This window comes from Saccoglossus kowalevskii, chromosome 4 (genome assembly GCF_978046115.1).
Source record: "Saccoglossus kowalevskii chromosome 4, keSacKowa6.1, whole genome shotgun sequence".
NCBI lineage: Eukaryota > Metazoa > Hemichordata > Enteropneusta > Harrimaniidae > Saccoglossus > Saccoglossus kowalevskii.
The window spans coordinates 43,709,776-43,727,315 of NC_140644.1; the positions used below are offsets into that span (position 1 = coordinate 43,709,776).

General features: G+C 34.3%; 1 protein-coding gene across 1 annotated transcript in view; it reads left to right on the plus strand.

Annotated features, from left to right (window-relative positions):
- Positions 1 to 4,256: 4,256 nt before the first annotated feature.
- The window catches only part of LOC100313589 (doublecortin-like protein kinase), a 66,844-nt gene continuing 53,560 nt past the window's right edge, over positions 4,257 to 17,540 (plus strand). Inside the window, exons 1-2 of the mRNA NM_001168056.1 lie at positions 4,257 to 4,372; positions 4,682 to 5,507. Coding sequence (NP_001161528.1) covers positions 4,737 to 5,507 — 771 coding nt within the window. The 5' untranslated portion in view covers positions 4,257 to 4,372; positions 4,682 to 4,736. The remainder of the gene's footprint in view (positions 4,373 to 4,681; positions 5,508 to 17,540) is intronic.

Consider the following 17,540-nt stretch of genomic DNA (forward strand, 5'->3'; position numbering starts at 1 on the left):
CCTAGAATACACCTGTCATATAGAGGTTGCCACCTGGAATTCACCTGTCATTTAGTGGTTACCACCCAGAGTACACCTTTTATTTAGAATTGGCCATCTAGAACACACCTGTTATTTAGAATTGGCCACCTAGAATACACCTGTCATTTAGAGTTGGCCACCTAGAATGCACCTGTCATTTAGAGGTTACCACCCAGAGTACACCTTTTATTTAGAATTGGCCATCTAGAACACACCTGTTATTTAGAATTGGCCACCTAGATAACACCAGTCATTTAGAGATTGCCACCTAGAATACACCTGTCATTTAGAGGTTACCACTTAGAATACACCTGTCATTTAGAGGTTACCACTTAGAATACACCTGTCATTTACAGATTACCGCCTAGCATTTGCCTGTCATTTATAGGTTAGCATCTAGAATACACCAATCATTTAGAGCTTGCCACCTAGAAAACACCTGTCATTTAGAGGTTACCACCTAGAATACACCAGTCATTTAGAGCTTGCCACCTAGAAAACACCTGTCATTTAGAGGGTACCACCTAGAATACACCAGTCATTTAGAGCTTGCCACCTAGAATTCACCTGTTATTTAGAGGTTACCACCTAGAATACATCTGTCATTTAGAGGTTACCACTTAGAATACATCTGTCATCTAGAGGCTACCACCTAGAATTCTCCTGTCATATAGAGGTTGCCATCTAGAATACACCTGTCATTTAGAGGTCGCCGCCTAGAATACACCAGTCATATAGAGGTTGCCATTTAGAATACACCTGTCATTTAGAGGTTGCCATCTAGAATACAGCAGTCATTTAGAGGTTGCCATCTAGAATTCACCTGTCATTTAGAGGCTACCACCTAGAATACACCTGTCATTTAGAGTTGGCCACCTAGAATACACCTGTCATATAGAGATTGCCACCTAGAATACACCTGTCATTTAGAGGTTGCCGCCTAGAATACACCAGTCATTTAGAGATTGCCATCTAGAATACACCAGCCATTTAGAGGTTACCACCTAGAATACACCAGTCATTTAGAGATTGCCACCTAGAATACACCTGTTATTTGGAATTGGCCACCTAGAATACACCTGTCATATAGAGGTTACCACCTAGAATACACCAGTCATTTAAAGGTTACCACCTAGAATACACCTGTTATTTACAGGTTACCACCTAGAATTTACCTGTCATTTAGAGGTTACCACCTAGAGTTTACCTGTCATTTAGAGGTTACCACTTAGAATACATCTGTCATTTAGAGGTTACCACCTAGAATACACCTGTTATTTACAGGTTACCACCTAGAATTTACCTGTCATTTAGAGGTTACCACCTAGAGTTTACCTGTCATTTAGAGGTTACCACTTAGAATACATCTGTCACTTAGAGGTTACCACCTAGAATACACCTGTCATTTAGAGGTTACCACCTAGAATTCTCCTGTCATATAGAGGTTGCCATCTAGAATACACCTGTCATTTAGAGGTTGCCGCCTAGAATACACCAGTCATATAGAGGTTGCCATCTAGAATACACCTGTCATTTAGAGGTTGCCATCTAGAATACACCAGTCATTTAGAGGTTGCCATCTAGAATTCACCTGTCATTTAGAGGCTACCACCTAGAATACACCTGTCATTTAGAGTTGGCCACCTAGAATACACCTGTCATATAGAGATTGCCACCTAGAATACACCTGTCATTTAGAGGTTGCCGCCTAGAATACACCAGTCATTTAGAGATTGCCATCTAGAATACACCAGCCATTTAGAGGTTACCACCTAGAATACACCAGTCATTTAGAGATTGCCACCTAGAATACACCTGTTATTTGGAATTGGCCACCTAGAATACACCTGTCATATAGAGGTTACCACCTAGAATACACCAGTCATTTAAAGGTTACCACCTAGAATACACCTGTTATTTACAGGTTACCACCTAGAATTTACCTGTCATTTAGAGGTTACCACCTAGAGTTTACCTGTCATTTAGAGGTTACCACTTAGAATACATCTGTCACTTAGAGGTGACCACCTAGAATACACCTGTCATTTAGAGGTTACCACCTAGAATACATCTGTCATTTAGAGGTTGCCACCTAGAATGCACCTGTCATTTAGAGATTACCACCTAGAAAACGCATGTCATTTATAGTTGGCCAACCTTAATGCTCTAGTTATTTTTTAGACTTGGTTGTTTGTTATTTTCATATATGTATCTCTGATACACAATTATGAATTATGTCCACAAATACATTTATTCCTAAACTGTGTATTGTATGATGTACTCTGAAATGTCTAATGATCATTCTGTTTCAATCATATTTGAATATGTTGGCAATTGTTTCTCATAATTACTAGGCCATTGGTGTAATGACTATTCATATTAAGTTACTGATGTAGTTTTTTTTTTGCAATTCAATCTAAGATGTTCATTTTTTTATCATTCATTATAAATCTGAAAGTCATTTGACACTTTACATGAAACCATGTTAGCATAGGGTGGACGTGTATTTTTTACGCGCATTGTATACATATGACCCACAACGAGCATGATCATTTCATTTTAAACAAATGCCACTTCATATCAAATAACTCGATTGCTGTGTAAAATAGTCTGAAAAATCCATCTCCAAATGTTGCTTGGTAAACATTATTTCTATTGCCGCCAATGTGTCCGGATGTCTTTAGTAACAGCGCCCTCATGAGTTGTTACTGTGATATATATATACATGGGAACAAAAATATGGAGTGAGAAAATTACTTTTACGAAAGTTGTTTGTGCTTAATCGTTGTTAAACAAGCGAACAATGTGTATTACTTTTGGATGGCTGACATAAAAATAGTCTATAAATGTGTTTATTTAAAATCTGCATATTATAGCTCACTGCTTTGTACACGCTGGTATATACCCACAAGGCACTATACTCAGAACCACTGCGGGCGTCAGTGCGAGAGTGGCGGCGTAGGATTGGGTCGAGGCGGTTGATCTTATTTATTAGTTTCTAGTCATTTCACCAGTGCTAATTATTCCGTTCCCCGGGACTGCACTCATGATTTAGTTTTTCGTGTGTTTAATTGCAGGGTATAAGCAATTAAAGTAATCCAATATACTCGTCAATTGTCAAAAATTAGGTTAATGTTGCTGGAAATATTTGTTTTTGTTTCCCTATAAATGTGTGATTTGTTTTCAAATTCATTTCTATAGCAGTTGAATCCAATCAACGAACAAAGTACGCAATGATGTTAATTGGACACGTTATTCCATCGGCGACTTGTTTCAGTTTGAATTTTGAAATTTATAAATAAATATTTATAAAAATGAAGAGAATGGGTTTGTTGTGTCGATAGTAAAATTTAAAAATTAACGCAAATCCGTAAACAAGTTTCCTCATTTTTGAACGGATTGGTGGTTGACCATAATCTGAGAGGGGTCAGATTGGGAGTGAATCTTCACAGAAGAAATTAAAAAAATACAGAAGGGATATCATACTTATAATTATTTATGAAAAAGAAAAAAATCTAAATTTCATCACTGTAATAAACGAAGTCAGATAAATTAATTGTCAAATTTAAAACTGTACAGTCAGTGGCGGTGTTTTTTTTTAATGATAGCAGTGATGTCGGTAAACAGTTGCATAAAGCCCAAGTAATGGTCACCATAATCGAACAATAACAAGACACTAAAATAATATATATGTTCAATAAAAATGACGTCGTTGTATTTTCTCGCGCCAAACGTGATACACAAGTAAAAGTTTTCAAACTTAAAACTTTCTCTGAAACAAGCCTGAGTGAATCACTTATTTATTTTTAACTTCGTGTCGTCATCATACGGAAGTGTGAGCCGGTGTTTTTATTTCATTCGCCTTGATGGAGTGGCTGTCTAGATCCGAACCATTGTATTGGCGAGGGGAATGACTCATGCGTGGACCAGACGACACGCGACCGTCGTGTTGTCATTGCCGTCAAACGCAAGTCACACAAGTGTGCACAATTGTAAGGTGACTGCACTAAAATTGAACAAGGAAAACAAGGAACTCAAACTTTCATTTTCCGCGTCCGATCGCAGTTTGCGAGGCAGTGTGTGTAATTCGAGACAAACATATTCGACACATTATCGTACCTGATTAGTCTCGGTCCCCTATTCTAAATGGTCTGATCCATAGTACGATAGCGAGGCTGTGTGTAATAGACACTGACCTGTGTGAGCTGAGTGTTGTCAATTTCTATTCGAGCATAGCTACGTCTACCGCGGACTTCGACGCAGAGTAAGATTACGCCGAGATTGTCTTAGATTGTAGAATCTAATATTTTGTTTACATAGAACAATCACTGCGACCGTTAATTCAACAGAGGTAAGTTATTGTATCTTGTGTAAATATTTTTCTTTTCTTTTGTGAGCCTTCTGATCACAGACTATAGACATGCTGTGGACAGACACGATTTCCTATCAATTTAGCAAATGACGTTTTCTGTATCACTTAGTAAAATTGCACGGCGCATGTCCGATCTTTTGAAAAATCGCACGACCGTCAATGAAAAAACACTTACAGTTTTAAAGAAAACAGTTACATGTATTGTTATATTTATAACTGTTTGTAGCATTGTTTTTTTTGTTTTTTTTATTGTTATTATTGATCTGTTATTACTGTAATTCTGTTCAGAGGTGGGTACCAGTCATTCCATCCCAATCCAAGTAACTGGTTATCCGAAAGCAACATGGCTGAAAATGGTTATTCCGGTGGATTTGAAGCCACAGAACATTTCACGTTCGATAATCTGAGACGCAATCGTCTCCAAAGAAGCGGTCTTCCCAGTCCTTCACACAGTGCTCATGGCGTATTGATTCGAACCAGCCTCAGAAAATTGAGCTCGGAGAAAAAAGCCAAGAAAGTCCGATTCTATCGAAACGGCGACAGGTTCTACAAAGGTATCGTGTTGGCGGTATCTCTGGAAAGGTTTCGCAGTTTTGAGGCACTGCTAGCGGACTTGACGCGTACATTGAATGATAAAGTGAGTCTGCCCCAAGGTGTTCGTACAATCTTTACAATCGATGGGGGTGGAAAAATTAACAGCCTTGATGATTTAGAGGAAGGTCAAAGCTACGTCTGCGCGTCGACCGATGTTTTCAAACGAATCGACTACAAGAAAACAACCAACCCAGAATGGAAGGTTGGATCCACAACTCCCAAAATGAAACGGAAAGGGGGAGCCACCCCAGGGGGTGCAGTCAGCGGTGGAGGAGGTGGTGCCTTTTTCGAGAATGATAGCATCGATGGTGGTAGCCAGTTAATTTTAGACGAGAGAGATTTCATAAAGCCTAAGTTAGTGACAATAATAAAAAATGGACCAAAACCCAGAAAAGCGGTTCGTATACTTCTGAACAAAAAGACAGCACACAGTTTTGAGCAGGTTCTGAACGACATCACCGATGCCATCAAACTGGATTCCGGAGCGGTACGCAAGTTATACACAGTGGACGGACGACAGGTGAGTTACCGACAACCAATTCGTTCATACAATGTTATCAATTGTCTGCATATAACGGCATGTCAGTTACCGTGGCTGGTGTATTGTGTTACGGTGTGTGTTTTACTCGGCTCCAATTTAGCATAACCAATTATACTACCACACTATTGATAATGTTGAATTGAAATTATAGACGGCTTGTTGACTTGAGTTTTAGAGGCATAAATTACTAACAATAACGCCGTGGTTGGTTACGGAGTACAGAATAATCTGATATGGGTATCTGCATGTAGGTGTATACTGTAATATGTGGCCCACTGTACTCAAGCCAACCTTGAGATGATGCACACTGACTTATTAGCATTCATAACTCAACTACACTAGCCTACTGCAAACAAACGTAAAAATTATAATATATTTTGTATACTATCAGAAGAAACAATTCAATTAAGAAATCATTAAAAAAAATGTCACTGGCCTAATTATCAAATTCTTAATCTTAATTAAGACCCCCTATCCCCCTTGTTAACATTGCCAAGTCTAATTAACTGATTTTGATGTGTATCTGTGTATCTAGCAGTGAATTAAACCAATAAGAAACCGAATAAAATGTTTTTGTGAGTTGAATCATGCTGTGTAATAATTTACATACAGGGGTGACTAAGAGGTGGAATTACGTAATGTTCCCCTGCTGAGAAAAGCTATAATTCCCATGGAAATTGAATATTTAAATGGGGGCGGCGTAATGTATGATATCTAACTCACAAATGGTTCTGTTTATCATTCTTCAGTTTGAAGGTCTTTTATTATTGTAAGATTGTTTAATGCTTGATAAATCAATCACCTACAGTGGACCTCTCAAGTAGAGTAAGAAAGAAATGAAGCATTCTATTTCATTATTATAATTATCATATTCTATGCATATATAATAATCTAATATTTATTTAATAGATGCAATTATTTCTCATTTCCTTTTCGCCAGCTTAATTACCCTAATTAAGTTTTTTAACAATGGAATTTACCATCTCTTGTGCTTAGTCCGATATAAACCCATTATAACTAAATCCAGTTGATGGTTTTTACTGACCCAGAATGGAACTCGTTATTACCGAAATTGTTTGGTAGTTGTGGAGTGCTTGCTTCAAATAACCTGGTTGGTGTGATGACAAATATTTGTCAACAATTTAAGTTAATCCATGCCCCATTTCCTTCTCTATTACTGTGAATTGTATTATTGTATATTCTAAGTCAGATCTCACAAATTTAGCTTGTCTGCTTGGCTGAATTTCACAGAAGTTGTATTTACTCGTGGTCTTGACAATTTGCCCTTATGGAAATATAAACCTGATGACATAAAAGCATTTCTAGATTTCTCCTTTGAGTTTTATATATTGAAACGTTGACATAAACAAAATGAGTCGGCTTACAATACTTGCCCCGTTCCCTATTAATTCAGAATTAAAAATATGACCAAGAGACTAGCAAATAAAACACAAAGCATGTATTTACTTTTACATATGTGTTCTATTTGAAATACATAAATGGTAATTTTTCAAACAACTTTCTGGAATTGTTATTCAATTGCGCAAGCTGTCAGTTTTCAAGAAAATGGCAAAACTTTATATAACCACATGTTATCATAGAGAACATAAAATCACATACTGTAAAATACTTTATATTCGCCAGATTTTATTTTCACTGAATCATTCCTTCATCAAAAACAGTGAAAATAAAAGTATTGTACAATACATAGCAACATGTAGAGAATGCAAGCAAGTTGTTTGTCGGCCATTTTCACAAGTTTACTTCATTATTTGACACTTTGGGGCATAATAAAAATACTTGACTTTGACGTGCAGCATGTATTGTTCTACCTTTGTGGTTGTCGGGTCGTGTCGTGGTGTGGTGGTGTGGTGTGTTGTTGTGTGGTGTGGTGTGTTGTGTGGTGTGGTGTGTTGTGTGATGTGGTGTGTTGTGTGGTGTGGTGGTGTGGTGTGGTGTGGTGTGGTGGTGTGGTGTGGTGGTGTGGTGTTGTGTGGTGTGGTGTTGTGTGGTGTGGTGTGGTGTGTTGTGTGGTGTGTTGTGTGGTGTGTTGTGGTGTGTGTTGTGGTGTGTGGTGTGGTGTTGTGTGGTGTTGTGTGGTGTTGTGTGGTGGTGTTGTGTTGTGTTGTGTTGTGTGGTGTGGTGTTGTGTGGTGTTGTGTGGTGTGGTGTTGTGTGGTGTTGTGTGGTGTGGTGTTGTGCCATAGGTGTTAAAATAATAAATAGACAGATTACACAGTTATGCAAAGACTATCTAATGAAGGACCCTACAATGCAGGAAGTCTATCGGTTTCAGACTGTAATTTAATAAGAAGACCTTTTAGTCGACCCACTGGGATATAATTGAATTCTGTTATGTATTTCAGATTAACTCACACCCGCTGGCATTTAGAGTTTCTTACGGTATATAATTTCATTAAAAGATCAATATCAATAGATGTTGTTAATCGAGATAATTCATGTTGAGAAAAATGTAGTGAATTATTATTTATCATAAACTTATTAATTTATTCAGTGCACAAAAAAGTATTATCTTGATGACAAAATTCTGCAAATGCAGACAGTTGTAATTTAAAAATAAATTTCTTCAAAGTCATTAAAACACATTAGCATAATTGTATTGTCCTGTGCTATACCATGATTCCCTCGTTATCTCACAATATGTGCATGCCATTAAAGTTCTATCAACATTTCTGGTTTCTTAGACAATTGGCAGAGGAGAATGTCGATTTATGGTCAAGATTTGAGTTATAGATTGAAGTATTGAATAAAAAAGAATTAAATAACTAGAACTGCAATATTAATTTATGAATATAATAATAATATATTTATATACTAGTATTAAAATTCTTTTCCATAAGGTATTCATCAGCTTAGATTGTTCTATTATTAGCTACGTCCCCAACTGTAAAGTTTGAGGTCAAATCTCATCCTGCCAACTGAAATATTGCTAACAGTAAAAATGTTAGCATTTACTGTGTTGTAAAATGTCAGCAATGGAGTTTGTATCATTAATACAAATACTTTAGGCAGGTGATGGCATTGCTATGGTTTAGCTACAACTCTGCCATTCATTTGGAATGGTACTTCGTTGGTAGGATATTAAATAAATTGTGACAACCCAACTGTTTATGCATCTACATGTCTACACATTGTCGATTTCTTTTCTCCAGTCATCGTACTTCAAGGTTAATTTAACTCTATAAATAAACTGAGTTTTTATTATTGATTTAAGTTGCCTTTATTTTTGTGTGATTGAAAACAGTGTACACTGTGCTATAGAAACATACAAACAACTGTAACAATAGTGGTTGTCAATAAACTTAATACCACTTGTAGCTCCCCTGTAGTATTATCTGTCTGCTGGATATGTGTCTTTCGAAAATTTAATCTCTGGATAAAGATATTGTTATCAAAAGATTTATTGTCATTTTAAATCCCAATTTGACCATGATTACCTAATGTGTACAGTCAGTATTGGTTCAAAACATTACTACTGTTTATACAGGACTTTGTGAAGTTGTTGTTATGGTTGCTATTGGTTACTGCTATGATGGCTCACTTGTACAACTGTTCATTTTTCTATTAATGACAATTTTTTTTTTTGACAGTTATATGAATTACATAATTTAATTATTTGTTTAGTAAGTTATTTCTTTGTTTTTGGAATTATTTTCCAAACATAAAGGTGAGAAAATGATAGTATTTGTTACAGAGAGTGTCAATAAAATTATTTTGAACAGCTTCAAGTACATATTTAAGAAAAATACTTTGAGGTATTGAAATTGGGTCAATGTCGGTCACCAGTGATTTATAAAAAAAAACACCACCTTGATTATTTTAATTTGAATGGAGAAATAAATTAAGAATCATTTTAAAAATAAATTGAAGTATAAAAATGAATCTTGTGGAATAAATGAATATCTGTTGTCGGATATTATCGATGTTACATCGTGTTTATGAGGGTGGAACGATCCATAGCAACTAACCACACTTGAAAAGCATTGTTGAGTATTGTTTGAGCACAATACTGATGGGTTTAGTGATCGTTACTGACGCTGGGTCAAAAGATCACATCCCAGTACAGTATATATCATTCCTACAATGGCCATGGCTGGTATTTGTAAATAGAATCAGTGAGGGAGTTGAGTGGTCAAACCCCCCACATTTTTTAAGATGGATCCTTGACATTCACAACCTTACCAGTAAACTTTATTGTGTCCTGAAGTGTTTGTATTCTACCAGCATATTTTTATTTTATCCAACTGAACTGAATCGTATCTGATGAATATACAAGCAATATTTTATGGTTGATTTTGCTGGTCGCATGTACACAGGTTTAGTTCTTGTAATCTGCTCAACAACCATGAAACCAAAGCAGAGTCACTTGTAATTACTTATATAAGCCTTGCAGGCTGACAGAAGTCACATTGTTCAAATCCCTTATTCCCTATATTCAGTCACAGATTGTTACCATCAGCTAATTAAATCTTGCCTTTCTGTGTATAATATTGTAGAATTTTAATTTGATTCTGTAATATTCAAATCAAATACTATCATTTGTAATCTAAAATATTTTGTTTCTGTTCCATTGTTACAGTCAATCAATTAGAAAAAGCATTTAGGATGATAATTTTTTGAAGTTCAGTTAAATTTTTAATTTTAAGTTTTACCAGAATTATTAATCTCAGTAAATATCTCCAATAAATCTTGCCAAAATTATGTTAATTCAAGAATATTAAAAATTCAAAACTACATGTAGTTGATATTTCAAGTTGTTTTCAAATACAGGTCAAGGGTCAAAGATTAAAATAAGATCACAGCTGATGAATTAATACTGAGTATTCCTGGGAGGATTATATATCATAATGTGATCTATGCCTGTGAGGATAATCCACCACTGTATTAATCCTTTCAGAATTGTATATTGGAAATGGTGTGAAATTTATCACTCGTATTAATGTGTTGGGGATAGAAGACATGCTGACATTTAGGTAGCATTTGAATAATGTTTTCATTAGAACCTGCCGCCAACCCTAAATCTTTCTGTAAAGTCACAAATTGAGCTTGTTGTTTAGTATAATTTTATTTTTTTGTGTGTTGAGGACACCTTGTTATGGTGGAAAATTATTACCAGTCATTGCCATCTGTAAAATTTTTTAGCATTCAATATTCTCTGGGGTAAATTTCCTCTTCTTGATAGTACAGTATATACACTGAATGATTTGATTTTGGACATGCATTTATAAAGCCATTGGTTGCATTTATAAAGCCATTGGTTGCATTTATAAAGCCATTGATTGCACTTATAAAGCCATTGGTTGCACTTATAAAGCCATTGGTTGCACTTATAAAGCCATTGGTTGCACTTATAAAGCCATTGGTTACATTTATAAAGCCATTGGTTACAATTATAAAGCCATTGGTTGCACTTATAAAGCCATTGGTTGCATTTATAAAGCCATTGGTTGCATTTATAAAGCCATTGGTTGCACTTATAAAGCCATTGGTTACACTTATAAAGCCATTGGTTGCACTTATAAAGCCATTGGTTGCACTTATAAAGCCATTGGTTGCATTTATAAAGCCATTGGTTGCATTTATAAAGCCATTGGTTGCACTTATAAAGCCATTGGTTGCACTTATAAAGCCATTGGTTGCACTTATAAAGCCATTGGTTACATTTATAAAGCCATTGGTTACAATTATAAAGCCATTGGTTGCACTTATAAAGCCATTGGTTGCATTTATAAAGCCATTGGTTACAATTATAAAGCCATTGGTTGCACTTATAAAGCCATTGGTTGCATTTATAAAGCCATTGGTTGCATTTATAAAGCCACTGGTTGCACTTATAAAGGCATTGGTTGCATTTATACAGCCATTGGTTGCACTTATACAGCCATTGGTTGCACTTATACAGCCATTGGTTGCAATTATAAAGCCATTGGTTACAATTATAAAGCCATTGGTTGCACTTATAAAGGCATTGGTTGCAATTATAAAGCCATTGGTTGCACTTATAAAGCCATTGGTTGCATTTATACAGCCACTGGTTGCATTTATAAAGCCATTGGTTGCATTTATAAAGCCATTGGTTGCACTTATAAAGGCATTGGTTGCACTTATACAGCCATTGGTTGCACTTATAAAGCCATTGGTTGCACTTATAAAGGCATTGGTTGCAATTATAAAGCCATTGGTTACAATTATAAAGCCATTGGTTGCACTTATAAAGCCATTGGTTGCATTTATACAGCCACTGGTTGCACTTATAAAGGCATTGGTTGCACTTATAAAGCCATTGGTTGCACTTATAAAGCCATTGGTTGCATTTATACAGCCACTGGTTGCACTTATAAAGGCATTGGTTGCAATTATAAAGCCATTGGTTGCATTTATAAAGCCATTGGTTGCACTTATAAAGGCATTGGTTGCACTTATAAAGGCATTGGTTGCAATTATAAAGCCATTGGTTACAATTATAAAGCCATTGGTTGCACTTATAAAGCCATTGGTTGCATTTATACAGCCACTGGTTGCACTTATAAAGGCATTGGTTGCAATTATAAAGCCATTGGTTGCATTTATACAGCCACTGGTTGCACTTATAAAGGCATTGGTTGCAATTATAAAGCCATTGGTTGCATTTATACAGCCACTGGTTGCACTTATAAAGGCATTGGTTGCAATTATAAAGCCATTGGTTGCATTTATAAAGCCATTGGTTGCATTTATAAAGCCATTGGTTGCACTTATACAGCCATTGGTTGCACTTATAAAGGCATTGGTTGCACTTATAAAGGCATTGGTTGCACTTATAAAGGCATTGGTTGCACTTATAAAGCCATTGGTTGCACTTATAAAGCCATTGGTTGCACTTATAAAGGCATTGGTTGCACTTATACAGCCATTGGTTGCACTTATAAAGGCATTGGTTGCACTTATAAAGGCATTGGTTGCACTTATAAAGCCATTGGTTGCACTTATAAAGCCATTGGTTGCACTTATAAAGGCATTGGTTGCAATTATAAAGCCATTGGTTGCAATTATAAAGCCATTGGTTGCACTTATAAAGCCATTGGTTGCACTTATAAAGGCATTGGTTGCAATTATAAAGCCATTGGTTACAATTATAAAGCCATTGGTTGCACTTATAAAAGCATTGGTTGCAATTATAAAGCCATTGGTTGCACTTATAAAGCCATTGGTTGCACTTATAAAGCCATTGGTTACAATTATAAAGCCATTGGTTACACATATAAAGCCATTGGTTGCACTTATAAAGCCATTGGTTGCACTTATAAAGCCATTGGTTGCATTTATACAGCCACTGGTTGCACTTATAAAGGCATTGGTTGCAATTATAAAGCCATTGGTTGCATTTATACAGCCACTGATTAGATAGATTGTTAGATTACTGGTATGCAATGGTTACTATGGCAATCAATAGAACTGCCTCAGTGTTAGTGTCTCACTTCAGTGAGTTTGATGAGTTGATGTGTTTTGTATTTAAAACTCTGTTAGAATGGATGTCAGCACAAAACGTACTGGAGTCTTATAGTTCTATTTAGTTTTGATTTCAATTTTGTAAAATAATGATAAAATGTTTTTGACAGCTCACTGACCCACACTAATAAAGTAGACTAAGTTATTAATTATTAATAAGGATGATATTTGATACACTTTCAAAGTATTGCCATGGTAATCTTAAAGAATTATTGTATTCTGTTGTAACAGACATAATGTGAATGAAACTTTATTTATATGAGGGAGACAGTGTTGAATCATTAATAAGATGTTTGTGATATAAACAAAATTGTGAAAGTAAAATGTTGAGCTCATATTTCATAAATTAAAATTTTTACATGTGTGAGAATTGTTTTGTACACATATCCTATGTTCCAAATATATGTAAGTAGAACACACCATTGTCTTACCAATGTCTTACTGTATCATACAAAGATGTATGGAAATGTTAGAAAAAATCATATCACATTAATATCTAGGTTAAGTTAATAACATTACAATAAAATCAAATATTATGTAAAATGGTCTCAATATACTGTTTTTGTGCAAATTATTTTGGGTGTTGACATACTTAACCTATTTTAGGCACATTTGCTGAAATCACTCTTCTACAAATGATGTCACAAGCTGCTACAGTTGCTGCCTGGACAGCAATTAGAATTGCATGTTTGTGGCTTAACGCATTAAACATATGACACTTCACTTCAGACAGTCTGGATAAGTTGTTTGTATTTGGCATAAAATAACAATGCTTTGTTTTATCCTAGGGAGAATGGAAAATTTCTATATTACAGTTCATTAATTTTGTACTTTATAAGTCTTGGTGTATCTGAGCACAGTAGTCTTGGTTTCTACATTGAAATAAATGCACGACCTTGACACTTGACCTAAACCAATTACAAGCAAAGCTATCAATCCATCATATGATCTGTCAGATCTGGAAAATAACCACAAGTTTCAAAATGCTAAGGTATAAGGTAGCCATTTTGAATTTAGATTAACAATATAACTGTCACCCAACATGAGCAAGTTCTGAATTATTCATGATGATTTAAATACCACTTTGAACTTGAAGCCTTAATTTAAAAGACAGGCTTATCTAGTGTAATGGATCATGTATTCCAATCATTTTATTGCTAAATTGATGATGAATAATATTCATCAAACACGCTAAATTACTGGTATTGTACTAAATGTTTATGAAAAGCAATTTAATTTGAAGAAATAAATTTTCATTTTGACATATATTTGTCATTATATGACATGAGGTTATTATGAAAATTGTTGCTGACAATACCTCCAAAAATACCAGGATGTATGTCCTTTGGGTTTCATGCATAATTAATGTACGATAAATGTGTGTTAATTTTCACGATAATTGTTAATTTGGAAACAAACTTTCACTATCATGATTTATTGTTTTAAAGATCTCAGGAAAATGTACACTACTACAAATTTAACATTTTTCTTGACTAACAAAATTGATCTCGGGATCAAGATAATGTAAATTCAATGTGTGCATCATGTACTGAGTTGAAGATGTAAAGTTCAAATCAGGGTACATGATATCAGACAACTGCAAAGAAATTTTCATTACTATGACGATTAGTTTTTTTTTTTCAAATTTATAAAATCCACTAAATTAAGCTAATATATGTTGGACATACCTGTAGAATATAAAACCTTATGCCCTTCCTGAATATATTTAGTTGAATCTAATGAATATTAATTAATTATTAAAATAGATCGGATGCCTTATATGACACAAAAGTATTCTCTTTGTTTCAAAAGGTGATGTCATAACATAATTGTATAATTAATGAAATATTTTTTCTGTATGTATCCACATATTAAATTTGCATAATATGGATGTGCTTCAGTAAGCACAGGAAGTTTGTAGTATCAAGCTTGGTCAAAACCATTCCCTTGATGCCCTGCATTTGTGATGTGAAAGTTAATTGTTTTCATTATCTCAGAGGATATTGACGATGAATATATTACTATAGCGATAACATGCAATTAAACATTATGAAGTAAAAGTATCTATCTGAACTTACAAAATATATTTTTCATTCTCCCAATCTCATTTCATACATTTACATGTATATTTGTTATCAAATCATATTAAAGTTATTCCTAAAAAGTCAGCTAATTGTCAGCAGTCTGTATTGTGATAGTCTAAATATAAGATGCAGTAACTACTAACCTTCCAAGTCTATCAGTTTAAAGAATGTTTCTGTATAGTTGTGGAGTCCATTTACTTATATATATAGATAAAGTCTCCTGTCACCTCGGGCTATATCTTGTCAGATGCATGTATTATACTGCATGACTAAAGAGTCTGAAAAGGGTATCTTGAATACGATGAACCATCCATGTTGTATAGATAACGATGATGAAAACCTGATGGCAATCCTAAAAATGAATTCACAATTCTACCAATTGGTTTTTATAACAAAGGTAGGTATCCTGGAGGCAGAAGAAGTAGTTGCCATGGTTTCCTTTGATGGGATGTCAATCAATCATCATGAAAATTGCTGACTGATTATGAAATATGCTCATCATTTTGTTTAAATATCGTTCAGAAATATTGTGTATTTATTTATTTTGGTAAATGGAATTTTCATGAAATGTGTATGTGAGTATTATGTGGAAGTTGTTATGAGAACCGGGTATTGACACAGTATTTGATTAACACTTGTTATTCTATAAAAATCTAATGGATTTGTTTAAATCTAAATAATCCATGCAGAATGCCTAGCACAATAGAAGTATATAGTATTAACTTATTTATATTGACAAAAATGATATATCTAGGGAGTAATATTTTCCAATTTTGAATATAACGTCAGAAACCAAAAGAAATTCATGTATTTAAAAATATACATGTACAATGTATAACTACTGTATATAAAGAACTTAGGAAATAAAATTAAAAAAAAATATGAATTCTAACAAACTTTGTCAAAAAACAAAACAAAACCAATGATAAACTTTCTTAGCAATTTACATGGTTGTAACATGGGACCCATGTGATTATACAGCGTGTGTAAAGTACATTCATTGTTCATTTTTTAATAAATGTTAACTCACTGCACGACAACTGGCGCTATCAAAATGAAGCAGCTGAAAATTACTATTCAATGTGTCCTTGAAGTAGATTGTGAATGAATGACATTTCTAAATTGCCATATTACTGTTGTTTGACCTTTTCACTTCCAATATATGGACATCTGTAGTTACATGTTTGCTTTTATCAAATTACTAGGGTGTCTTTGAGAAATGTGAGGGTGACTCACAATATTGAATTGTCAAAATTAGAAAAAACTGTCAATCATTTTTCTGGTATTATAATATTAGTTGTTTTAATAATTTGGTTCAATCATGTGTGTATATAAACACCTATATACATGTTTCTATTGAGTGTTGGGTTATTGGTTTACAAAGAAAATGTCACAACTAATTTAAGACATAAAACAAAAGTTCTGGTGTCCCCAAAATCACCAGAAATTGTTATTATTGGTAAACTTATTTTGTCTGTCACTATTATAAATTTATGAATGTACAAATGTAAAAAATCTGTCTTAGGTATGATTTACAAGGACAAGATAAAATGTGTACAAATGATGCAGTTTTAGCTAAAATAATTTGATATATTAAAAGTAGATATTTTCATCCTAATTTTCTTTCTATTTAATTTTGAAAGTGCTGGCGGATTGTAGCCAGTATACAAACACACCTACAATGCAACTTCAAGGACAAACTATGCCTTGTGGGAATGAAACTTTAAATGCCATCTTCAAATCATCTACAGTCTTTATATCTTGTAGCCAAATGCAGTTGTCATAGAAACTGAAATTTGTAGCACATTTAACATTTCTCAGGTATCATTATTTTCTGTGTGCTGAATATAAAGATGAATTATGATGCAAATTATGAATTGAAATTCAGATCTGTGCAATCAAATAAATGTATCTAGTTGTAATTCTGCTATTGTGTTGATTAGTCTTAATGGTACTCTTCACCAAAAATGGTTCATGACATGACATGCACTTTATGGAATGTACCATTATTTCTGCAGGGGGGAGGGGAGATGAAGAATCAGACTTTAATGAACTCAGTGTTCACAGCTATCTGTACTTTTTTAATAAATCCACTTTATTCTGAACCTAATTTTAATCAGGTATTTATTCCCTTAATACAATTTATTTTCTATTCTATTCTATTCTATTCTATTCTATTCTATTCTATTCTATTCTATTCTATTCTATTCTATTCTATTCTATTCTATTCTATTCTATTCTATAGACATTTTCCATTGAAAACAGGAAAAGCGATTTCAGATTTGTCTATAATAATGCCATTAACAATCTCTCAAACATCCAAGATTTACTAGTATGTGATGGATATGACAAGTTGACACAAATCAATTTACCCTTTAGTGCTGCGTTGTACTTTCTCACTTCATGCTTGTCTTTGCATT